This window comes from Lycium ferocissimum, chromosome 9 (assembly GCF_029784015.1).
Source record: "Lycium ferocissimum isolate CSIRO_LF1 chromosome 9, AGI_CSIRO_Lferr_CH_V1, whole genome shotgun sequence".
Taxonomy (NCBI): domain Eukaryota; kingdom Viridiplantae; phylum Streptophyta; class Magnoliopsida; order Solanales; family Solanaceae; genus Lycium; species Lycium ferocissimum.
This window is the reverse complement of record NC_081350.1, coordinates 29,817,973-29,844,954: the sequence shown is the minus strand read 5'-3', so window position 1 is coordinate 29,844,954 and position 26,982 is coordinate 29,817,973. Positions and strand designations below refer to the sequence as shown.

General features: G+C 35.8%; 2 protein-coding genes across 2 annotated transcripts; both read left to right on the top strand.

Moving 5' to 3' along the window:
* The first annotated feature begins 2,574 nt into the window (after positions 1–2,574).
* On the top strand, positions 2,575–11,335 carry LOC132030212 (AT-hook motif nuclear-localized protein 13-like). The gene is made up of 5 exons (XM_059419737.1): positions 2,575–3,560; positions 3,674–3,726; positions 7,136–7,267; positions 10,400–10,558; positions 10,647–11,335. Exons 1-5 carry the CDS (start codon positions 2,879–2,881, stop codon positions 10,911–10,913), a joined length of 1,293 nt encoding a protein of 430 aa, XP_059275720.1. The 5' UTR covers positions 2,575–2,878; the 3' UTR covers positions 10,914–11,335.
* A 4,383-nt stretch (positions 11,336–15,718) lies between these two features.
* LOC132030211 (auxin-responsive protein SAUR77) lies at positions 15,719–16,637 on the top strand. Its single transcript, XM_059419736.1, has one exon. It carries the CDS (start codon positions 15,942–15,944, stop codon positions 16,311–16,313), a length of 372 nt encoding a protein of 123 aa, XP_059275719.1. The 5' UTR covers positions 15,719–15,941; the 3' UTR covers positions 16,314–16,637.
* Positions 16,638–26,982: the final 10,345 nt, after the last annotated feature.

Genomic DNA, 26,982 nt, shown 5'->3' with positions numbered 1-26,982 from the left:
TACTTTTGACCATATAGTATAGAGATTTCCAACTCATGTGAAATTCATGCCCAAGTATTGCAATGACCTCATTGTTCTTGTGTGGACCCCTATGTACTTCAAAGTTATTAGTTAACCTCGTAAGCTTGTATTAAGAAAGTTATCGCGACTTTACAGAATGAGCTTAACCAGCACAATACAAAAAGAGGCATAATCATAATGGTATTTACTAATGATATTATGTTAATTGAAGGAACAACGGATTTGTCAACAAAAAATATAACTAAAAAAATCAATTTAGAAAGCAGGGATTCATCTTAAGTAAAAGTAAGACTAAGGCCTCATTTGTTTGCACTTAATGGAGGTCTGAATCTGAATTGTTCAGACCTTAAGCCATTAAATGCATTTGTTTACATTAAGATTTAAGCACTTATTTGGTCTGAATAGGTCTTAATCATTAAGATCTTGAACAAAGTTTTAATATCATTAAGAGGTATTTTTATATAGATAATATTTACCACCACTCAGTCCATAACCATCAGCTCCACACCCACCCCAACCCCACCCCACCCCCTCTATCCCTTCACCCCACCCACCTACTCCTACCACCAACGCCCAACCCTACCCACCCCCACTGCACCCACCACCACCACCTCATTTTCACCCCACTACCACTGACGATCTCTGTCATCACAATCACCACCATTATCAACCATTAACAACCATTAATCACCTCTACCATCACAACCACCACCAGCCACTGCCACTACTACCAATGTGACCAATCCTTACTAACAACCAACTCTACTATCATAACTAGCACTGCCGCCAACTACCACCAACAACATCGTCAACCACCACACATTCTTCAACTACTACCACCAACACCGTCAATTACTAACATCAACCAACTCCACCATCGCACCAGTCACTACAATACCAACCAGCTCCACCATCACAACTATCACCACCACCATTACACCTAGGGGGGTTTATCGAGTGGTTTGGTTGGATATTTACGCTTAACGGTTTGGCTTATCGATTTTTAAATATACTAATCCGCTAACCTAACCAATAAGATGCGGTTGGTTTGGTTTGGATTTAACAGTTATCTGCCGGTTATCGGTTAATCAACAAAAACAATTCAAAAAAGAAAAAATCCAAAAAACTCATCGTTGAATCAGCTTATTTGAAGCAAATAGGGTCAGAACATAGGACACAAGTTGAGAATTCACCACCGGACCTCTAACACCAGGAAATCTCAGAACAATTTCCTGCTACAGAGGTACGAATGTTAATTCAAATCCACATACATTTATAAATCCCAAATCAAGAAATCTCAGGACAATTTCCTCCTTCTCTTCCCAATTGTATCACTTTTTGGTGTTAGCTTTGGCGCCTGACTGAATTTGTACAAGATGTTTGATGGAGGAAAATTTTCTCCAAGTTCTAAACTACTTATATGTAAAATAAGGCTATAAATGTAAATTTGACTATTCTTAAGGGGTTGACTGTTTATCCGATAAGAAAATTGAGTAATCCGTACCCCGCATTGTTAAGCCGTTAATTATAAATTTGAATCCGTTAATCCGATACCAATAAGCCAAGCCTATTTTTCATTGCTTATTCATTGCCTCTGCTTTTGCACAACCCTGAATACACTCACTAGCATTAACCATCACCACCACCACCACCATCACTAGTGAACAGTAAATGTTTCATTTTAACAAATCATAATTTTAGTTTATTAAATTTATATTCCCTCCGTCCCATTTTATATGAAGGTGTTTGACTTGGCACAAAGTTTAAAAAATAAATGAAGACTTTTGAAACTTGTGGTCTAAAACAAATCGTAAATTTGTGTGGCTAGAAATAATTTCATTAAAGGCACAACAACAACAACATAATACCTAGTGAAATCCCATAATGTAGGGTTTGGGAGGGTAAAGTTTACGCGGACCTTACCCAATTGGGACGGAGGGAGTATTTAGTTTCTATTATTTGGTTACTTTTTTATTTGAATTCTATATTTATAATGTTTAAATAAATACATTATGCACATTCAGATGTTGAAAATCAAACCGTCTTAATCATTCAGTGTTAGATCTAAAGACAACATCATTCGAATGTGCATTCAGATTCAGACGTCTTAATCTAAATAAAAACAAATGAGGCCTAAATACATTCGCTTTGAATTTAGTCATCATGAAGAGCTATATTAAAGTAACGCTAGACGAGATTACGATGCTAAAGTCGTTTGGTAAGAGAGATAGGATGGGATTGGATTATTAGTCCCATGGGATTGAAATTATCCTATGTTTGGTTGGTGGGATAACTTCTTTGTTATCCCACCCAATCCCATCTATATGAGATAAAAGGTGGGATTAATGATTAATAATCCCTTTGTAGGTGGATTAGTTATCCCATCTAATCCCACCCAATCCCATCTATATGGGATAACTTATCCCTCTTACCAAACGACCACTAAATAATTAAAATATCTATGGATTATGATTATTGTTTTTTTTTAAGGGAATAAAATAATAAATGAAGATGTTGCTAAACATAATAAAAACAAGTAGCGTTGAATACAGAAGTGTGATTACGGGGCGCTATGTGGCAAAAGGATGCCTAGTGAAGTGAGGCAAGCAGATCTGCAGCTGCACCAAAAGTCCAAAATAAATTTTTTTCTTAAAACCCTAAAATTCTAAACTCTTGTTGTGCGTCTTCCCCCTTAGTCCAACCCAACTTCTTTCTCCGCTTTTCACCATCTTTCCAGCCAGTTATTATAACTCTCTCTCACTTCAGTGAACATAATTTTTGTAGGGTTTTAAGAACAAAATCACAACGGCATTCTTGAAAAACCCCTTTTAGAATAATTCTTGAAAATCTCTTTTCCATGGATTCTCAAGAATCCCAAGCGGGTCACCACCAAAATCAACACCATCATCAACCCCAACACCCCCAACTTCATTCTTTACCTCACCACCCCCACCCCCACCAACATACACCGCCACATGTCCACCCCATGATGATGCCACGTCCCCAACACCACCACCAACACCACCAACACCCACAACATCAACACCAACAACATCAACAGCAGCAGCAACAACAACACCAGCAACAACAACCCAACTCCTATGTTGTCCCCAACAATGTTGTTCCAACACATAACAACAACAATTCCACCATGATGCAACAAATACAGCATCAGCAGCAACAACAAAATTCTGGGTTTCCTTTTAATTCAATGGTGAATACTGCACCACCACCAGCCCAACCTCAACCCCAAAATCAACCGAATCTTGATTACTCAGATGCATCATCACCTAGGGCAACTGGATTTAACATTGAGCCAGCTAGGAAGAAAAGGGGTCGACCAAGAAAGTATTCTCCTGATGGTAACATTGCTTTAGGTCTCTCCCCTACACCCGTTACTCCGATTTCGTCGTCTATCGTGCCTCATACAGATTCCGGTAGTGGTGGTGGTGATGTGGAGGGTGCTTCTTCGGAGAATCCGTCGAAGAAGGCCCGTGGAAGGCCTCCTGGTTCTGGAAAGAGACAGCTAGATGCTTTAGGTATAGATGTTGTTAGTTGTCGTAATAAAAAGAACTGTTCGGGTTTCTTGAACTTTTTTCTTACTAGTCAGTGATTGCAGTAAGTGATTCTTGGGATTCTTGATGGTTGACAGGTGCAGCTGGAGTTGGCTTTACACCCCATGTGATCACAGTCAATGTTGGGGAGGTATAATTTGTATTTGGTCTAAATTTTTTCTTTTTCGTAAAATTTACTATCTTTCTCTATTAATGTTATGTTGGTTTTAAAAAAAAAACATGCTCATTAACCGACTGTACGTGCTAGAAAGTGTCTATCGACCGGTTGTTTTAGATTGTGCTTCTGCATTATAGACTTTGACTTCAAATTTCTTTGGAGAGCAATTGAACTCTTGATACAGAAGTATCTGTTTTAGGGTGAAATAGCTAACTCCCTGAATTTACTGAAAGGGAAGTCACATTTCTGTCTTCTTTATTCTCCTTTTGTCTATTGGGCGGATACGTGAATGGTTGATTGATTGACAAGTGATGATTGTTTTGAGATGCAAATGATCTACCATCTTGTCGAAGCTTGTTACAGCATAGGGATTGTATGTATTCATGTAACTGTTGCTATGAATTGAATATTTTGTAAAAGAAAATCAAGGATTTTGCTGCACACAGGTTCAAGAAGGGAAGGTAATCATATATTCATCTCCTCCTGAGTGATATCCTTGATCCAAAGGCTTTGAGGGATATGTCTTGGGCCTTTTAGATTAGGATTGGCCATGGAGCCCACAATGTCATTAGAGGCCCATTGTAATGTGCTTAAACCCTGAAGCTAGGTGTAGAGAAAGTTGAGCGCTTGCCTTGTTTGTTTGGCCGTTGGTACTTAGTGTTGGCACAATGACTCTAAGACATGTGCCTCAAGTACACACAGAAGCTCTCTTTAAGATGGCTGTTTTAAGCAAAAATATAAGAACCGCGAAGGAGATGTTATCAGTGGATATGGTAGTGTTTACTAATAATAACTGCGAAGGAGATGTTATCAGTGGATATGGTAGTGTTTACTAATAAAACGGTAGAAAGTTAATATAAGAAAACTTGCCGGTATTATGAATTAACTTAAATAGTTGTATTGTTATATCTAATGTAAGGAGAAATAGATCTATATAGCCGAGACCAATTAGTTTGGATTAAGCTTTATTCATGATCGTATATTTTACGTTAGGTCCAGTGTGCTTTAGGAGTCTTGTAGTGCTGTCAGAAATTTATATATGTCGTAGAAATATAAAGAGCTTCTGGTGTTTTTTTTTTTTTTTTTTTTTTTTTTGGGAAAAGGTCAGGTAAAGTGCTTTTTCTATTTTTATTTTTAGTCCCCTGTTTCACTTTATGTTACACTATTTTCTTATTAGTTAGTTCTAAAAGTAATGGCACAATTCAATGTTTGGAAACAATTTAACTTTAAATTTCCATTTTACCGTTAATTTATCAGTTTAAAACAAAAAATCCATTTTACCATTGAGTAGTTTTTGTAGCTACAAAAATGTTACGGAATATTTAAGATCACAATTTCCGAAGGTTCTTTCTTAAACTTTGTGTATAGTTAAATTACGTCGTATATCGAAATTAGGGATATTTTATATAATATTGGACTGTTAGTTTAAATGGAGCGACATGGACGGTGATGATTCATATAGCCGATCACAAGATGTGTGAGAGTCAGGCATTGGTAGGTACCTTTTGGCTTGAAAGTTACTTACTTTTAAGGCATAGTAATTGCTGTTCTATCACAGCTGGTAGAAATCTAACAATATTGTACAACTTTTATGTGAAAGTTATGCTTTCTGCTAATGCCTGTTTTCATTCTCACCGATGGCAACTAGTTTAGTATTGGTTTATGAGAGGATAATCTGTTTTTTTCCTAGCAACCGCACATACCAGATGAAAAAGAAGTTACTTGAAATATTGCCTTTTACATTTAAGGTCATGATGAATCACAAACATGCAAATTCTATGTCTATGAAGAGTTCATTTTTTTCTTTTGGGGATATGGTAAATTCCATGGCGAAACCCCCTACCTGAAGAGCAAGGGGGGACGTTCACATTTTTGCTCCTTGGTAACTAGAACCCCCAACCATATGGTTGGAGGTGGAGGATCTTTGCCACCAGACTATCCCTCGTCAATTTGCTGACCATGGGGTTGTGCATAGTAGTTAGATTGGGAACAACGTTATCAAAAGCGAAAAGCGCAAAAAAGCTCTAAGGTCAGCTGGGGCTTTAAGCGCAAAGCGCAAATAAAGCGTGGGCTTTAATGAAAGAAGGCGCAATGGTGCAAAAATAAAATACATATATGTTTAGCCCAAGACTAATAATAATAAGCATGAATAACAAATATATGGACTAACAAATTGTAAAAACATAACGATAAAGTGAAATATCAATTATCTAGTGTCATCTCTTCAAGAGAGGCTCATCGGCGAAGAGAAGTATGTCTTGGAGCCTTGATAATGACACTGAAGCGCACATAAAGCGAGGCGAAGCGCTTAACATGTTTTGAGCCTCGCTTCAGGGCTTAAGCGCGCCTTTGACAACACTGATTGGGAATTGAGTAGGTCAGCAATATAGGAGCAATATCCTGGACATAGGAAGATTAGCTTTTAACACTGGTGTTTTAGGAAAGCGATAGGTGTAAAATTGCACTAGTGGCTGGGACGACGAAATTGATTGTTTTAATAGCTTTTTGTCGAAAGCATGAATTTGGAAATAAAGAACTATTTTATGCTTAACCGTACCACTTGTTTTTTTTTTGGAATTAATCAATTTACATATGCATTTTATCTCATTTTGTAAATAATATTTTGTAAAGGACATTTTGTTTTTGTTGTGGATGTAATTAGGGTCTCCAGCGTGTAGTTTCAATATCATAGATTGACATTATCTGTGACCAGTTTAAAACGACAACTGATTGGTTATCAAACTTTTTAATGAGTGGCTTTCATAAGACATATTGTGTGTTCTTTATCAAAAAGGGGTTGGCCTGGTGGCAATTGACTTGAGCCTTGGGGTGCTCCCTTTCAAGGTCTCAAGTTCGAAACCCGCTGGGTGCAAACAATTTCTGAGGGCCATCGGACTGGGAAACCACCGAATTACCCGTGGTGCACTTGCGGGAAACTCCTTGCCGAGGGCCTGTGCACCCCCGGGATTAGTCGGGGCTCAAAGAGACTCGGACACCCGGTGCTTAATCAAAAAAAGACATATTGTGTGTGCCTATCAAGATTTATAAAAAATTAATTGCACCTTGGTTTGTATGCTGCAAACTAAGAAAAAAAATTGAGTAGGTTATACACATCTTTTGACAAGGTATACCATGGTAGATACACATCTTTACTTTTTGTTGCCCATGGTGCTTGGATTTGTATCTACTAAAAGGCCTTGCTGGTGGAGCACACTTTTTGCATCAATTTTTGTTACAGCTTGGCAGAACATTGATGCAGTTCGAATACGTTGTTTTTCTAGCTTCATCTGTCTTTGTTAAAAGTTGACTTCTATTAAATTCCCAGTCCTGTGAATTTTCAGTTGACTATGCAATATAATGTGAATCTGTTTCCCATCTTCAGGACATAGCTTCAAAGATAATGGCTTTCGCCCAGCAAGGTCCACGTACAGTTTGTATTCTATCTGCAAATGGAGCCATCTGTAACGTTACCCTCCGCCAACCAGCAATGGGGGGTGGCACTGTGAGTTACGAGGTTTGCATGCACTTTCCTAAGATTATTTCTGTACTGTTATCTCAATGCATATAGTTATCCCTAAATGAGATAGTAGTATAAATAATATGCTTCTTACGTCTTATATACATACTTTCATCTTACATTTGACTTTAGTAACTTTGAGAAAAAAAGAATCTTGACGTAGCATAGTTTGGACTATTTCCTATAATCCTGCTAAGTTGGTTGTTTAATTGAATCCCCTTTTAACCAATCTCAGTGGAGACCCAAAAAAAAAAAAAAAAAAAAAAAAAAAAACCAAAACACTAGGTACTAGTGATTTCTTCACATCTGCCTAAGCCTTGTGAGCAGAGTTATGTGGTACCTATTTTGGTGGAAGGTAGCAGGTGCCCCTTGGAATAATTGAGGTGCGAGCGAGCTTAGCCTGGAGACCACCGTCGTAAACAAAAAATTGATTCCTCTTTTAAATGATTTTTAAAAAATTGAATGCAGATTTCAACTTATAGAATTGTTTGGTAATAGAAGCCACATCTCTTTTTTCTGCTTTTTAATTCAATCCCTCCTTTTTGTGCCATTTCATGTTAGAAGTCTAGTCCTTGCTTTTCATGTGCAGTGTTGTGCAATGAGTGTGGTTAAAACAGGTTGAAATACTGGAAAATCTTCAATGGATAGTATTACATTCATAATGCTTGAACTTGTCCTGCTTAGATTTTTTTTATTTGGATGAGCTTTAATGCAGCTGATCTCAAGTGAGCTTCTGTTGATTGGTTCTTCTGTACATGCGAACTTTTAACTTGTGGTTCTACTTGGCTTGCTTCAATTTGCGATTTGACAAAGCTTTATAACCTGCTAGGCCAAACTTTTAAGATCTGCATATTTAAAAAGTATTTTTTTGTCAAATGGAGTTTTAAGGAAAGTTCTCCCAGGTAGTAGCAGTTTCCCCCGCGTTTGACTGGCACGAAATTTAAGAAAGATTTTTGGAATTTGTGGTCTAAAACAAGCCATAAACATTTGTATGGCTATAAATTATCTTTTAGGGGTAAAATAGAAAGTTAGTTAAATTGTCTCTAAATAAGGAAGTACGCCATCATTTTGGCACATACTAGAAAGGAAAGTATAACACATAAATTGGGACACAAGGAGTATTTAAGTTTTTAGGGTTAATTTTGAGATGCCTCCCTCCAAATTTGGCTTCGTAACTCTAACATTCCTTATGGTTGCGCTTACCTCCATTAGTTTGATTTATTTGAGCAATTGTTATAACTCATTTATCATGAATGTAAAATAATTACAATCTGACCAATTTGCTCTCTCCTTGCCCCATCACGTCAACCCCACGAGCATCTTAAACTCCCTTGGCCCCAATTTTATGTGACACGCTATCCTTCTTTTTAGACAGTCCCAAAAAGAACGACACTTTTCTATATTTAATAACAATTTAACTTTAAAATACCTATTTTACCCTTAGTGAGATGATATATTGCCACACAAATATATATGACTTATTTTAGACCACAAGTTTTAAAGTCTTCCTTTATTCTTAAACTCCATGCTTAGTCACACACCTTCACATAAATTGGGACAGAGGGAGTATGCCACTATTTTGAATTATTAATAAAATAATCAATAACTAAGTGAGAACAGATAAAACCAACCACATCTTGTTCCAGCCTAGGGAAAGAACAAAACAAAATCAACAAAATGTAGAAAACTAAGTAAACAATAAACACAAGTGTTATATGAACTCTGGTCTGGAATGTTATGCTTTACTGCTTTACCTCGAAGAAAGCAGGAGTTTGTATGAACATGGTGGAATGCTGAAATAATAAACTCTAGCATACATCATCAGCAGGTACAATTTTTTTGTTTCAACTAAATATTAGGGAAATGGATTAATATTTTACCATAAGCTGATAAATGTCCTTTTATTTTCTATGGAATTAATTTTAGAGATTCTGAGACCATGTAAATGGTATGCAATAACTGATGAAAGATGTAAAAGTTTGCAGCTCAAACTCAAATGCCCCGTTTCTATGATTTAGGGGTAATATTACTCACAAAAGTGTAACATTAGGAAGGGAAAATTGGTCAGATATAAAGCATTAGTGATAAATAGTTTAAAATAGTAGTTACTAAAAAAGCTAAATATGGGAGACTAGCACAATATGGAGAAATACAAGGGAGGTTAGTGTTGATATCAAACCTGGAGGGAATTCCCTGGAACTCTTAAGTCTTTGATTAAGTTTTTCAGTTTCATTTAATTAACAACAACAACAACAACAACAACATACCCAGTGTAATCCCACAAGTGGGGTCTGGGGAGGGTAGAGTGTACGCATAGACCTTACTCCTACCTTGGGAGGTAGATAGGCTATTTCTGATAGACCCTCGGAATTTCATTTAATTTACATGTAAAAATAAAATCACAAAATAGAGGGAAAGCATGTTTATGAGATTTTGGTCATAGATGTGCAGTCGACCATGCATGAGGTTAGTTTTTGTTCGTTCAGTTGAAATTGGTAAATGCAAAATTTGAGTAATGGTACCTGTCTTGAAAAATATACAAAGCTTCTACTTCTGCTTCCAAGGAGAAGCCACTTTTTTTAACACTTGTTCTCCACGAAAAAAAAAAAGACTTATGCGTCTACTCAAAAGCATTTTTTCTTCTCATAAGTTTGGCCAAGCGCCTTAATTTCTCAAAACAAGCACATTTTTTCTTTTAAAAATTCTTCACTTTTGTCTCATAGAAACTTGAAGGGAGCCTTACAGTTGCCCCCATGTGACCTATAGGTCACGGGTTCGAGTCAACATCTCGATGCTTCGTGCAACCTCTCTTTTTTTTTTTTTTTGACTTCTAGAAACGTGACCAAACATGTTATTAGTCAGCTGATCACATGTGAGCTTCATTACATTGGTTCATTTGTGCATATGATCCCGTGGAGCTTAAATGGAAGCTTAATTTATCAGTGAACTTTTCTAGAACATGGTGTTGCTAATCTGATTATGAGTTGCCAATGGATGAGCTAGGTGGTTGATGCACTTGTAATGCACATAATTATATATTTTATCTATAATAGTAATCTCATATGATACATGTATTTTTTTCTTTGATAAGTAATCTCATGATATTTAAGCTGTTACTTTTATATGCAGGGCCGATTTGAAATCATCTCATTAACAGGTTCCTTCTTGCGGTCGGAAAGTAATGGAAGCAGCGGACCAAATGGTCTAAGTGTGTCACTGGCTGGATCAGATGGTAGAGTATTGGGTGGTGGAGTTGCAGGAATGCTTATGGCTGCCACACCCGTGCAGGTCCGCTACTCTTTCTGGCTTTATACGCCTCCTCCTCTCTTGTTTGAATGCAGAACGTGTCATTAAACTGTTTTAAGTTCACGACCAGGTAATCGTGGGTAGCTTCATTGCTGAAGGGAAAAAGCCCAAGTCTAAGGCGCCACCTTCGACACCACCACCATCCAATATGTTAAATTTTGGTGCTCCCGCCACAGACGAGAGCCCGCCTTCTCAAGGTGATGATGCCTCAAATGACTCGTCTGATGAAAATGGCGATGGTCCTTTCCACCATGAACAAGGACCTTATGGTAATGCTGGCCAACCAATGCATGGTATGTCAATGTATGCAAATATGGGCTGGCCAAAATCACTGTGAAAACACTTTTTTAGTTGAAATGATATTGCCAAGGGTAATTTGACTTCCTCATTCCCCTGCAACAGAGTTGGCAGTTTGATTCGCGATGCTAACAGGCAGAGTATAGGCGTTTCTTGATTTCTCGACTTGAGAGCTTATTTCCATTTTTTTCCCCCTTATCTCTTTTCCCCGCTTGATTTTTTTTTTTTTTTTTCGTAACTTGGTATGTAGTTGATTTGTACTAGCTGAGGTGAGAGGCGTGGCTGATTTACAAAAAACCATTTTCATGGTTTCTTTGCCACCACGGTCTTAGACTCTTAGTAGTATATGTTAGGTGACATTTGGTTGAGTATTTACTGCCATATCGTTAGAGTTTAACTTTTAGGAATTATTAGATGGTTAGAAATTTTTCTAATGAATGGAGTATTTTCTATTTTTCTTCACTTGACTTCTCGTTAGCCGCTAATGTTAGAAATAATTATTGCTTGAACAATCATGATGAGTAATCAAACATGGCTACCAATATTATTTAGTCCTTGGTCTCACGTTTATTGTGAGAGATGCTGAACAATTTATGATTTCACCCGGGACATGAGTATCTCATAAAATCTACAAATGGATCTCAATTCCTTCTTTACGACGTGCTTCCTTATCTTATTGACGAATAAGAAGAATTGAAATACAGCTACAACCCCCACCCCCCTTCGCCCCCCCCCCCCCCCCAACCCAATTTTAGAAAAGTTCACTTTTAAGGTCACCTAGAAAAACAATTATAGGTAAACTGTCCATAATAAGTTAAGTGAGTAGAAAATAATGTAGGTAACTTGTCCATTATAAGTGAATTGAGTAGAAAATAAAGTAGGTAACTTGTTGGTAAAGGTTAAATTACAATGATATCATAGGTTTTCTTTTTCCTTTAAATGATAGTGTATATAAGTTAAATGCAGAGTGACTGGATTAGAAGATTGTTTAGGGAGATCGAATTATACAAGAGACATAAATTAAGCAAGAAAATTACTGCTTCTGTTACAGCATGTCCTTAAGTTTCACCGAGTTGGATAAGGTAATTTTTGACTAAAAGTTTCATGTAAATCCATTGCTAATGTAAAAAAAATTAAAATTGCTACTTGTAGTTCTTTTGTTTAGTTTTTAAATATCTAAATTTTAGGTCAAGGGACATAATTTAACACTCATACAAATAACCTTCATCACTCTTTAACACTAACTAAATTTATGACTTCATTATGCAACAAGAAAAAATAAAATAAAAATAAAAATACATTTCTTCCCATTCAGCTAAAGAGATTACTTATTTTTACTCTTATGTTATATGAAATTCTTTAGGGAAATTCGAAAGGGGACTATTGAGCTGTAGACGCGTAATGGTGATGGTTTTGCAGTCCACCCAATTGTAACCTTGGCCTACACCCTCATGTCTTTTGGTTCTATCACGATCCAACACGGCTATATGTTTACCAGTTATCACTCCTTCCTAGAATAATCTCTATTTGAATTTCATAGTTATCTACTTTTTAAGACGTACAACAGCACACTTAATGAAATTCAAATTCCACGAAGTGGGATCTGAGGAGGGTAGAGTGTACTTACCCTACTTAGGAGGTAGAGAGACTGTTTTCGTTAAAATCTCTAGATTTGTTTGCTTGATAAAAATTTCATGATACTATTTGGTTCATATTAAATTAGCTGTCCAACTTATATGTTTGTTTATTTACTTATATCTTATTTTGATTCACTAATTGATTTAACTAATTTTCATACTCTATTTAGTACTCCGGTCAAATCCCTATCAATAATAGGCCGGAATGGTGGGGAAGGAGGCCCTCCCTACTTCAATGGAAAGGGGGGACTTTCATAGATCCTTCGAGCGAGAAAGGTGCTGCGCCGGGGCCTCCTTCAGTGAAGACCTAACGAGAGGCTGAATTCAAACACACCCAAAATCCACAAGAATCGCTACTACTAATACTAATAAGGGCGGAGAGATGTTAACCTTTCGCTATTAGTAAGCACGGAGAAAAAGAATGTGGAGGAGAAGCAGCCGAGCTCATTCCCTTCGCTTCCTGGGCCCAAAGCAGTGCAGTCTTTCCTGGCCAAATCAAGGATTTGGGGCTTCTTGACTTTGGAAGCGGAACACGAACCTATTTCCGCTATTCCGGGTTCTTATTGAGCGTAGCGAAATCAAGGTTGATGATAAAGTCAGCGAAGTTTGGTGATTTGGTTCGTAGCAGCCCAAGTATATCCAGGAGTTCCTTTGACACTCCCTTCGTCTCAAAAAGATTGTCTTACTTTTCTTATTAGTTTGCTAAACAATTTAACTCTATGAGATGATTTATAATCAAGCAAATATCTAATACTTATTTTGAACCACACATTTCAAAAAAATTTCATTATTTCTTAAATTTTGTGCTTAGTTAAACTAAGGTGCCGTTTGGCCATAAAAATTATTCACTTTTTTCCGGAATTTTTTTTTCACTTTTTTCACTTTTGGGCGTTTGGCCATAAATATTCCGAATACAACTTGAAGTTATATTCCGGAATACCAAAAACTTAAAAAACTTGTTTTTCAAATTTTTTTCACTTTTTTCACTTTTTTACAACCACATTTCACCAAAAGCTACAATTTCAAAAACTATGGCCAAACACAACTCCAACTTTAAAAATTCCGAAAAAAGTGAATTTATTTTTGATATCTATGGCCAAACGCCTACTAAGATAATCTTTTTGGGACGGAGGTAGTATGTAATATTGTTGGTATATGGCCCTGAGGTGTCCAGTTCAAGTCAAATTCAGTTCTAGGACCATGATCAGTGTCAAGGAAGGTAAAGTCTAATACCTAAGTGATGCTTTAACCAGCTATTCCACCAATCTCTGCCAAAATCTGGTAATGTTTAGTTATATTTGGACCGACCTCTTTGGCATGCAAGCTAATTGGCTGAAAATTAGTTGGAGTAGAAGGAAAATATATAGAGTTCAAACGAACTTGACCCATGAAAGCGCATCTACAATTTTGTTTTGTTTTTTTATACGGAATTCTACTTGAGTTTCTTCAAAGCAAATGGTTCGGCTACTTATAATTTAAGTCAAAATATCGTAAAGGAGTTGAAATCTCTGTAACGGCACCCGCATATAACAACAACTATCTTTAACAACTAAGTTTTTTCGGAGCCAATTTTTTATGTTATATTTTACTTCTCTATAACAGCATTTCATCTATAACAACAACAACTAACTTTATAACAGTACTTTCTTTGTAAAATTAACCCCCATATAACAATTATCTTCTTTTTTTGGTAATATAATAATTAACCATCTTTATAAAAATAGAATATCTATGATTACCAGTAATAAGTGTATAGATTTTGACCAAATATTTGATCATTTAATACACTATTTATGACAAAAAATATCATATGAATACATATATTTTCATTATTAAACAATTTTCCTTCGTTGTACAGAGTGTTATTAAGCTTAGAATTTGACAATTAAAAATGAAAATTGAATTATATGCATCCTTTTTGCCTATAACAACGAAGTATTATTTAAATGTCAATCTTGTTATAGGTGTATAATAATGATTCTCTATAATAGGCGAAAAATTTGAAACTAACGATCTTTATTATAGAGAGGTTTGGCTGTACCTTTTACCATTTCTATTGAAAAAAACATAGTAGTATTTTCTATATAATGTTATAAGATCAAATGTTTCCATGTAATTGCGCGCGCGTGACAAATAACTAGTTGCTCCATAATTTTAATTCATGGCATGAAAAAGAAGGGAAAAGGTGGAAATTCCCTCATCATCTATTATCACAAGTTGAGAAGTTCGTCGTATGTGCACATTATCTGCTACTACTATGTAAAGCTAAAGATATAACATAAGACTTTCCAAAGTTTCCTCATTTTCTAATGTTTTCATTTGGACTTTATAAATGTGAATTGTGATGAATAATCTTATTTAATCCTGATAAAATTATATATATATATATATATATATTGTCTAAGCCTTGTTAACATCAAATGCAATTTATAGGTGCCCCATCCATTTAACATGGGAAGTCGGCTTTGTTTGTTAAACGCGCTTTGAAATAATTGGTGTATAATCTCTATCTCCAACTGGCTCTTATGACCATACGTGTTTAAATGTAAGATGAAGCGTTGTTTCAAGTTAAGTTTGGGACCACCAAGGGAGTTGTGAATGGATGAAACTTTTTCACATGTAATACTGGTTTGGTTTCGAATTTAGAAATGAACAATTCCTAATAGAAAGCACTTCCTTTTTTATGAATCGTACATGGCAAAAACTCAAATTAATTGTGTTAGTGGGTACCATAGAGCGATAGTTTAACTACAAGTGAAAAAAAAAAGGGTAAGATAGTAGGGACCATCATCATGGAATGTGGTATTAAAAATTGGGATTCCTCCTCTTTATTCAAGTCTTAAAAATGAATAATTTTTTATAGGAAACATATTAACCTGCATTGATCTAATAAAAAATGAATCAAAATTAGTTAGATTAGTGAATTTCGGACATCAAATTCTTAAAATTAAAATTAAAAAAAAAAAAAAAAAGGAATAAGAGATGGGACCAAGTCACACAAATGGCAACCTTGTCACCAATGCTATTTGACAAGCTTCATTGGACCTACCATTTGTATGCTTATCTGTCACCTTCCATATTCCTACCACCCAAAAAAAAAGTAAAATTTAGGAAAATTTTCTTCTCACTCAAACGGTTCTCTTTCCACGAAAACTACCATTGAAAACTACACCAATTATATAAATTAGAATGTCTATATATTCTTTGTTTACATATGCATACTTACACTAGCCGTTGGCTGGCCAATTCAACTTTACTCTCATCAAGAAATCTTCTTCCCTTAATTTCTTCCATTTCATTCCCAAAACAACCTCCGAGAAAAGGTTAAAGGATCTCATACAAGTAGGATATACATAAAAGTGACCATTACTAGCTAGAGAAGTACTTTTCTACCTTTGCTTGTTTTTTTTTTTTTTTTAATATTTCACTTCATGGATTGCGTAGTTTTGCCGGTTGCAATCTTGACAAGGCGGTGCTCCGGCCGATTACTTGGCTATAGGCCACTAGCCGAAGATTATGGTGATTCAGATGATCTGATAACTGTGCTGGTGGGAAAAGAGAAGAGAGAATTCTTGGTGGAGCCATTTGTGTTGGAAGAAAGTCCATTTAGAATTTTGATTGACATGGTGAGGAAAGAAGATAGAGGAAGAGTAAAGGAAAATATTAGAACAAAGAAAGTAATTTATGTGGATGTGGATGCTATATTGTTTGAGCACATGTTATGGTTGATGCAAAATGATTGCTCTTCTTTGTTTAAGCTCAATCTTAAGGAGATCATTGAATTCTATGCCCAAGATATATAGTTGAAATGAAGAGACAATTGATTACTTATTAATCATTATGAAGATAACAAATTAAAGAGGTACTATATATGAGTACTGTTTTTCCTTCTTCCTTTTTACTCTTTTTTTGGTAGGACTTTTTTGGTCTTAATTTAACTCAAGTTTACATTATGGGGTTGACCAAAATGTTTCGAACAGAAAAGATACTATGGACATGTAGAAACAATTGATACTTCGCAAAAAAGAATGTATATCAAATTAGCTATTAATTAATAGCTAGTATACTTTGGTTTCTCTTGTATGTAATTTCCATCTAATATAATGGTGCTTCTAAATTTATGATTATCTTCTTCTTGGGTATCACTTTCTACGCTCTGGCTGTATACATGATTATGTTTGATCTTTTAAAAGAAGTAATTTATGTTAACGAAGTGAAGAAACTTCTTCCTGTATATCTTACAAATGACTTCATAAGTAAACAAGATTTCAGCAATTTGAGAAGCTACTTATTACCAGACAACATTAAGAGCCTAAATAAGCTGGATGAATATTTCTCTCTTGGACTGTTGTGATTTTTTTTTTAATAACCATAGTGTTCAAGCTATCTTGCGTGAGCCTCGGTTAATTTATAAAGTACTTATTATCTCTCACCAACCTTTTTGCCTCCGTTGGAATTGAAACCTGATACCTGAAAGAATAATTTCATTATTGATTTCAATTTTATACACTACGGTGTAAAAGACCTTTAACCTATCAGATAATTTTATTTGTTGTAACAAGTCAATGACCATGTAATGTAGGTTACTAATCTATACTTACCATGAAAAGTTGCATTAATTAACCTTTTAGGTTATTTGATGGTGTAAATTTTATATACAGTATATATCATTGTTATATATTAGTTAATTAAACTCTTCCATTACAACTGGATAAGTGATGCCTCGTCTTCTTCAATTCCTTAGATACAAGTTGAAAAGTTCAATTTTGTATCTAATTATGTTGAATAAGTACTCTCTATTTGAGGATGTAGACAAGAAAGCCGTGTCACCACCTTATGTAGTCAAAAGGCTGTAAGCACGTTAAGCTTTAATAATAGAGGCAGTCAACAAAGTGCTCCTCGACAACTGTCAAACTCTCAAGCACATTTGGCAAGCGAGGTTTTTCTTGCTCTCTTTTATTTTTATTATTATTACTTATTTTTATTATTATTATTATTTATAATCATTCTGTTAGTAACTCAATATAATTCGAGTAATTCTGTGCCAATATAGGAGTTATTCAGAGATAATTCGAGTTGATCAGTTATAGAAATGGAAGAGAGAAAATGGAATAGAAGTAGAATAGAATTTGTGTATTGTTTTTTCATAGATGATTCCCATGTAGTGTATTACAATGCTTTATAGAGAATAAATTACTAATCTCAACTGAATCTACGTAATAACTGACTAACTAGCTTCTAACAACTTGCTCTCTAACTAACTAGTGTAACAGTAACTAACTTTCCCGCCAATAGCTAATTCAACTAACTACCAACAAACTTTTGGAATTCCACTGTAACTAACTCATTTCCAACTGCTGATACTTATTCATGTATCAGTACTCCCCTCATCAAGAGATCCTTGACCTCAAGGATCAAATTGAGGGAACCTTGTCTTGAGACTGTTGAAAAATTCCCAAGTAGCATAGTCTGCAGATAATCCATACCATTTAACAAGCACCTGAGCCACAGCTTTGTTCCCACACTTGACCATCCTTCTTTATAAGATAGCTTCGGGTTGAGGGCAATTAGGATCGACAATATCAACGAAGGTGGAATAGAAATTTGAGCAGTGCATGCGCATAACACTTCTTAAGCGGGGACACACATGAACTGTAGGGTGAATCTTGATTGTTCTTTGGTAACAAGAGAGTATAAGCCACACGACCAACTCTTTTAGTAACCCGAAATGGACCATAGAACTTAGCGACAAGTTTATGATAAGGGTGTGTAGCAACGACACCTGCTATATGGTTGAAACTTGAAATAAACCCAATCACCAACTTCAAAGTTTACTTCGTCACTTCTATGAGAATCGAACTTTTTGCTTCATTCTAAGTGAGCCCTTATTAAATGATGCTTCATTAACTGCAACTTGAATTCTCTATTCAACAAGGTATTAGCCACTTAAATTGAATCGGACTCACCGGGAAGGTATGGCAAGTGTAGAGGGGGAGGTCTACCATACAAAGCTTCGTATGGCGTGCTCCGTATAGCACTATGAAATGATGTATTGTACCGGTATTCGGCCATAGAAAGACAATCAAACCAATCGGTAGCACTCTCGTTACATGAGCATTCGAGATAGGTCTCTAAGCACCTATTCAAGACCTCGGTTGTCCATCGGTCGAGGATGGTAAGTCAGAGAAGTAGTTAATTGGACTCCTTGTAAGGCAAACAACTCTTGCCAAAAAGAACTTAGGAAAACAAAGCATCTCTCACACTAGTAATAGCATCGGGTAAACCATGTAGTTTGACAATATTATCTAGAAATGCCTTGGCCACTTGTTTGAAGCGAGAATATGGGTGTTTGAAAGGTATGAAATGACCATACTTACTCAACTTTGTCCACAACTACTAAAATAACCTCGCGACTTTTGGACTTAGGCAATCCATCAATGAAATCCATGCTAATCTGAGAGCAAACCACATCGGGGAATGGGCAATGGTTGTAATAAACCGGATAAGTGCAAGATCGGCTTTGTTTCTTTGGCATATGTCACACTCCTGCACTAACACTTTGACATCTTTCCTTATGCCCTTCCAGTAAAAATAAAGTAAGAACCCTTTTCAATGTTGCCTCTATACCCGAGTGACCACCTTGAGGAGTGCAATGCCATAGTGAAATGATGGAAAACCTCAGTTGTGGTACTCTACCAACCACAATTTTACCTTTCCTTCTCGGTGATTACTGCAAGCACCCGAGAAGTGAGTAGGACACGACCACTGTAATTGTGCAACAATGGTCTTCAAATCAGCATCTGTTTCCCCACTGTGAGCAATATCACCCATTAGCTGAAAACTAGTTGTTGAAACTACAAGGGTGAGTAACTTAACCCTAGTTACCCTTGACAAAGCATCAACAACCTTATTCTCAACCCCTTTTTTATACTCAATAACATAATCAAAAGGCATGAGCTTAGTTAACCACAAAAGTTGGGAGTTTGTGTGTAACTTTTGCTCCATTAAGAACTTCGAGCCTTCGATCGGTTCTTATGATGAATCTACTCCAAGCAAATATTGAGACCATTTGGAAACTACATGAACAATGGCTAGTAATTCTCTATCATAAGCAGACATTGCGGCATGTCTATTAGATAAAGTTTTACTAATGAATGCAATAGGGTGACCTTCTGCGCATCAATACGACCTATACCAAATCTACTAGCATCGGTCTCCAATACAAAAGTTTTATTAGCATCGGGTAGGGCCAGAACATGAGCCTTAGTAAGTGCTTCTTTCAACTTCTCAAATGCGAAGTAGCAAATGTGACCATTTAAAACTATCCTTCTTTAAAACATCGGTTAATGATTTGCTAATAATCCCAAATCCTTGAATAAATCTCTGTAGTACCCAAATTTAGACCAATAAAGCCTCTCAGTTGCTTGATAATAGAAGGTAAGGGCCACTTCTGAACAACACTGATCTTCTGAGGATCAGTAGAAACCTCATCCTTTGTGATAAAATGGCCTAAGTATTCAATCCTTGCTACTCCAAAGAAACATTTACTCTTTTTGGCTAGAAGCTGATGTTTCTTCATCTCAACAAAAACACTTCTAAGATGTAACAAATGGTCCTCTCTTTTTTCTTCGTAAATGAGTATATCATCAAAAATACAAGCACCGATTTCCTTAAAAACTTCAAAAACAGTATTCATCAAGCCTTGAAAAGTAGCTGGGTGCATTAGACAAACCAAAAGGCATTACTAAGTACTCAAAATGGCTTTGAATGAGTTACGAATGCGCTTTTGGGAATGTCCTCTTGACCATCCTTAGTTGGTGATAACCAGCTCTTAAGTCAATTTTTGAAAAGATTGTAGAACCTCCAAGTTCATCTAGTAGATCTTCTACAATAGGGATAGGGAATTTATTCTTAACAGTGTGCTTATTAAGATCCCTATAGTCTACACACAATCTCCAAGTCTCATCCTTCTTACTAACTAAGACCACTGGCGATGCAAAGGGGCTGCAGCTTGGTTGAACAATACCTTGTTCCAACATTTGTTGCACCAAATTCTCAATAATTTCCTTCTTAACAGAAGGATATCTGTAAGGTCTCTTGTTTATAGGATTAGTACCATTATGCAACACAATTCTATAGTCAAATACTCCTCTAGATGGTGGCAGTTGAGTTGGTTCTGCAAATAATTCCCTAAATTATTATATGACTACCAAGATTCTACGGTATGTATTTGCCTCTTCTTTAGTCTCCAAAGCATACAATTCAGTGCACATGGTAGGAACTACTTGAATCATGCATAGCTGAGACTAATTACCTGAATGTTTCTCCAATTTTCCAGCATTAGCAGAAGTGATTTGCTTCCCTGCACCTCTGAGTAAATGCTTCTTCCCTTTGTACCAAAACTCCATAGTTAACTTGTTGAAATTCATCTTGATATCACCCAAAGTTAACAACCATTGTACCCCTAACACAACTCCACAAGACCCCAATGGTAATAGTAAGAAATCGACAAATTCGACTCCTTTGCAAAGAACTATGTGACATGGCACACCTTATCCACTTTGATCATATTACCATTTGCTTTGCGGTAACCATTTGAGGTGTAGTTTACTTGGTAGCACATCCTAGAGTCTTTGCTAGTTCGGATCCATGAAATTATGTGAATCGCGCCGGTGTCAACTAAAATATTCGAGGTTTCTTGGAGTGATAACTTGCGTCACTCTAAGAGTCCGAACCCTAGTGACCCATTCAATGCGAGGCAATCTCCATCTGTTCTAAAGGTTGATTCACTTCTACCATCTCCATTCCTACATCACCTATCAATTCCCCTTCTTGTTGAGTGTGTTTTTCCTCCAATTCCTCTACTTCTAGCAAGTAAAGCTGTTTTTAAGTTTTTACACTTATGGCCTGGAGCATATTTTTAGGACAAAAATAACACGACCCTTGTGCTCTCTTATCATTCATTTCTTCTATGCTAAGCCTCATCCGGTGAACCCTTTATTGCTTATAGAAGTTTCATTGCAGTGTTGACAACAAAGGTTTACTTTGGAATTTACGATCACTAGTTCTCTTATAACTAGGTCCAAATTTCTTGTTGGATATGGAAATTGTTTATAGAACTTAGCTTGAGCGTTAAGAATGCTTTTTGCATCTGGGAGTTACTGTACAACCGAGATAAGGTGGTTGGATTTGTCAATTTCACACAAGGTTTAGTTCATCTTTAAGGCCTCCAATAAAGCAACTAATTGCATTTTCTTGAGAGAGATTTACCCTAGTCAATTTACTTTCAAAAATTGCTTAGTAATCTTTCACGGAGAACCGGTTGCTTAATTTTCTTAATTTCTTCCATTGGGTCATCATAATCGGCCCCAAACTTTTCTACTAGTGCCATAACATACTCATTCCGAATTGGGAGGAGAAGTGTATTGCTCGTACCTCATAAATAGACCGATGCCACCGTATTGCTTCACCTCCATGTGAATTGCGCCAATCCCACTCTTTTGTCCATAGCAATGTTGTCAAAATCAAAGAATTGATCAACTTTGAACAACCAAGACTTCGATCTTCCCCATTGAATTTAGAAAAATCCAACTTTGAATACTGGATATTCTGGGTAATTACGGTGATTCATAGTTGATTTCTCCCTAACTTCTTCTTCATTTACTGGTCCCTCTCTTGAGTTCCTTTCTCTTGAAGTTCCCACTCCATTAATCACAGGTGAATCATCACTCCTAGTTCCTTTGATGTGTTCCTTCAATTGAGCAACAGTTTGATCCAATCTTTTCAAGGATGCCATTTCTCCTTTAAGAGTACCAATTTCTGCCATCATTTTCTGCAACATTTCCCTCACATGTCCTCCTTCTAGGGCAGAATCAGTGGGGATTTAATCTCCATTTGATCTAGTTCCCTTAGCCATTTATGCCGAGAATCTAACTGCTCTGATACCAATGTTAGTAGAATTGCAGGAACTCAAGTTATTCAGAGATAACTCAAGTTGATCAACTATAGAAATGGAAGAGAGAAAATGGAATAGAAGTGGAATAGAATTTGTGTATTGTATTTTCATAGATGATTCCTATGTAGTGTATTACAATGCTTTATAGAGAATGAATTACTAATATCAACTGAATCTAAGTCATAACTGACTAACTAGCTTCTAACAACTTGCTCTAACTAACTAGTGTAACAGTAACTAACTTTCTCGCCAATAGCTAATTCAACTAACTACCAACTAACTTTTGGAATTCCACTGTAACTAACTCATTTCCAACTGCTGATACTTATTCATGTATTACATTCACTATTGATCGACTGACTAATCTGAATCCCAGCCACGTAATGCTTATTAAAGGGGAAATATTTGTCTATTTAACTATTTATATGGTGTTTCCCCCGAGATGGAAATAAAATCAGGCATGATTCGCTCAATAAAAAACAGTTCAATTTGTTCTTGGTCGATTCAAATTTTAAAGTTTATCATCTCTTCAGCCCATTCTGGTGCGTGTATTGCAGAGCTCACTCCATCTGAGGACTCAAAGTTAACACAAAATTCTAATTAATTAAGAGTGAAATGATCTTATTTATGGGCTACTACTAACAAAAGAAATTCAATAACGTTGGATATCCATTAATCTTAGTTTTGCATTGATTTAGACAGTGAAAATACGTAATTTGATTTATTTCTTTAATATTTAGTCTGTAATTAATACTTATTAGCCCTACTTATTTTAGTATGACTTAGTACCTTTAGATTTTGATCATTTTCATTATGGCTTAGCGATTTCATTATCTTTTTTTGTTGAATATTTTAGTACACTCATCTTACCTTTTGTGCTATTTTCTTAAGAAACACCTTAATTAGATAGTTGTATCTTATTAGGACTAAAGTAATATTTAAAGCGCAAGTTATATGTTTTTTATGAAGACTTTACCCAAAAAAATCCAAAAAAATCGAAAATCCGAAGTTGAAAAACCCGACTTTTATTAGTTTGGTTTGTAGATTTAAAAACCCGACACAATTGGATTGATTTGCTATTTGAAAAATCTGAACCAAAAATCTGAACCAACCCGGTCTATGTACACCCCTACCTACAAGGAACCGTTTCTCAAACCCACAAGGACAATGATTTTTCCTAACATACAAGAAAAATAGGTTTGGCAAACCTATTGAGTAGAGTGGTTTTATATCAAAAAATTACTTCTTAAATGGGATTTCATGAAAACTTTGTACTTGGATTATGCAATGTATTACTACCCCGACATATAGGTTTAATGTTACGGAGATATAGCAGAGGAAGTGAAACCTACTAGAGGACTAAGGCAAGGGGGTCTTCTATCCCCTTATTTGTTCTTGCTATGTGCGGAAGGTCTTTCTAGAATTCTAAATCAAGCGGAGGTACTTGGGGATATACAAGGTTTAAGTTTAGTCAGAGGTGGAACTACTATTAATCATCTGTTTTTCGCTGATGACTCGTTTATTTTTTGTAAGGCTAATGTTCAAAATGTTGCTAAAATTGCTGGAATTTTTAAGAACTTATGAAGAATGTTCGGGTCAAAAGGTGAATTTTGAGAAATCTGCTATCTTCTTTAGTAAAAATACTTCTAATATTGAGAAAGATGGAATTATTGTGGAGCTAGGACAATTACAAAGAAGTAACTTGGGGTTATATTTGGGTTTACCTGCGTGGAAAATCGAGGTAAAAAATATTGGAGTTTAAAGATAGAGTGAAGGCTGAAATAAAAGGTTGGAAAAATATTTTCTTAAGCCCTGCAGAAAAAGAAGTGATGCTTAAATCTGTATTATCTGCTATTCCTTCTTATGCTTTATCATGTTTTCAATATCCGGATACTTTGTGTAAGGAGATTACTACTATTTTCTCTAATTTCTAGTGGAGTCATGATGAGGATAGGAGAAAAATGCATTTCGAAAAATGGGAGAACATTTGTTTACCAAAATCTAAAGGGGAGGTGTGTGTTGGGGGGGGGGGGGGGGAGATAGGATTTAGAGAGTTAAAATCTTTTAATCAAGCTTTGTTGGAAAAACTTGCTTGGCGAGTTTTGACTCAAGAAGATTCTCTACTTTTTTAAATTCTAAAAATAAGTCTTTTCAACATGCGTCTTTCCTTAAAGCTACATGTGCTAGCTCATGGATATGGAAGAGTATCATTTGGGGTAGAGATCTTTTACAAAAAGGTATTAGATGGAGGGTAGGACCTGGTGATAGTATTAAAGTTTGGACGGATCATTGGATTCCCAATTCATGTGGGTTTAGGGCTAGCCATAGTCATGCTCAAATGGATATAGAATTAAAAGTGAATGATCTTATAGACCACAATACCCACACTTGGAAGATGCAAGATTTATAGATTTGGTTTTGTGCGGACGATATTCATGCAATAGTGTCTATTCCTATTTCTTCCACTAGGTCGTCGGATAGGATTATTTGACCTCATACAATATCTGGCAATTATGAGGTAAAATTGGGATACCATTTAGCTGGAGAAATTGTTAGATGTTGAGAAGTTAGCACCGATAGACCTCAATCGAGTAATCAATTTTTTTCAAAAAAGTTCTGGAATTTCTTATGTTCTATGAATATCAAAAACAAATATGAGCATTTTATTCAAAAATATATTATGAATGTTCTACCTGTTAATCATGTTGTTTCTAAAAAATTAAGACATGCTTGTGATGTGTGTAAGATTTGTGGTATGGAAAGTGAAACTATACATCATATGCTTTTTAGATGCCCTAAAGCACAATTGGTTTGGAGAATCTATCCTATTAATTGGCCTAATATTGAGAGTACTATGGATTTTGGTAGATGGTGGAATGATATATTTGTTAATGCTAATCAATATCCTGATTTTGTTAATTTTGTTAAACTAAGTGTTTCTAGCATGTGGCAAATCTGGAAGGCTAGAAACCCACTGAGCTTTAATGGGGGATATTTGTGAACCCAATGATATTGTAAACAAGGCACTTTTTAATTTCCATGAATATGAAAATAATATGCTTACTACTCTTCCTCTTACGCTTGTATCTGATTACACTAATGATAAAAATATTATTGTGGCACAAGATGGTATTGTTATGTTTGCAGATGCTAGCTTACAAAAGGAGAAAAAGATGGCAAGCATTGGAATAGTGCTTATGGATAGCTATGGTCTTTTGCTTCAAGCCTTTGGTACCCCAATTCAATTTTTTGGGAAAACCATCATCGCTGAAGCACTAGCAATTCGTTAAACATTGGAAAACGCTAAGGAAAATGGATGGTCAAAGGTGCATATCTTGTCGGAAGCAAAAAATATGGTGGATATGATACGGAAAAGAAGTGTGGCTTCATGGGAGATAGAGACTACTTGTGAAGATATCTGGAAGTTTATGAGTTGCTTTGATATTGTACATGTTGTATACATTCCTAGATCTTAGAATATGCTAGCGCACAATTTAGCCAAATTTTCTATTTCATTGTTACTTTAAAGTTATTTGGGTTTCAGTTTTCCCTAGTTGAATTGTAACTGATGCTGTTGCATCTTTTAACTCTTTGAGACCGCTTATGCATTAATACAGTAAAGTCATTTATTGTTAAAGAAAAACTAATGCATGATCACACAGTTAACAAGAGATAGACCATATAGTGGGATATACCCGGATAAACATGAGGATATGCACAGGATACAATGGCGGATACAAGATGTAGCCGTCTTAAGCTTTGAGTTGTCAATTTGAAATTCATCTCAAATTCTCCTCAAGTCGTCTCGAGACACCTTCAATATTGATATTCAAGCTCCTTAAGATGTTTCTAATAAAACCCCATATCACCCAAGAAAAATACATGAATAGATGAAGATTTGACAACTTTATTTGAAATATGTTTCTTTCGCATTGATTTTACAGAATTTTAAGGTAAAATCACTGGGAAATGTGGAAAACACCCAAAAAATTTAATGACTTGAACGTACAAGATTCTTATATAATGATAGAGAGATTTGGAGACAAAATTTGAGAGATCTTAAAAGAACAATTAAATAAAATTTATGGAAGAGAGAGAGTGAGTGAGTTTGAAAATTGAAGCTATTTTAGTGGGAGACATTACCAATTATGCTATATAAAGATTGTGGCAAAAAACGTGAGTATGGACTATAGGGTGCCAAATTTTAAACATGAGCTGTTAGGATTCTAACTTGTCTCCCGATGCCAAAATTCCATTATGAATGGGTTTATGGATCAGCCGGGTGTAGGGAGCTATATCTGGTTGGCTACTTATGTAAAGATCCCTATTTGAAGAACAAATTGCACTTTTTACCTTCAAACGGGCTGGTCTTTAATTTTTACCCTTCAAATGGGCTGGTCTTTAATTTTTTCCCTTAATAATCGAGCTTATGTCTAGCTAGGCATAAGTTCTTTAAGGGCACGGGACATAACTTGTGAAATATAAATTGGAAAATTTACTTTCCATAGCTACCCCTA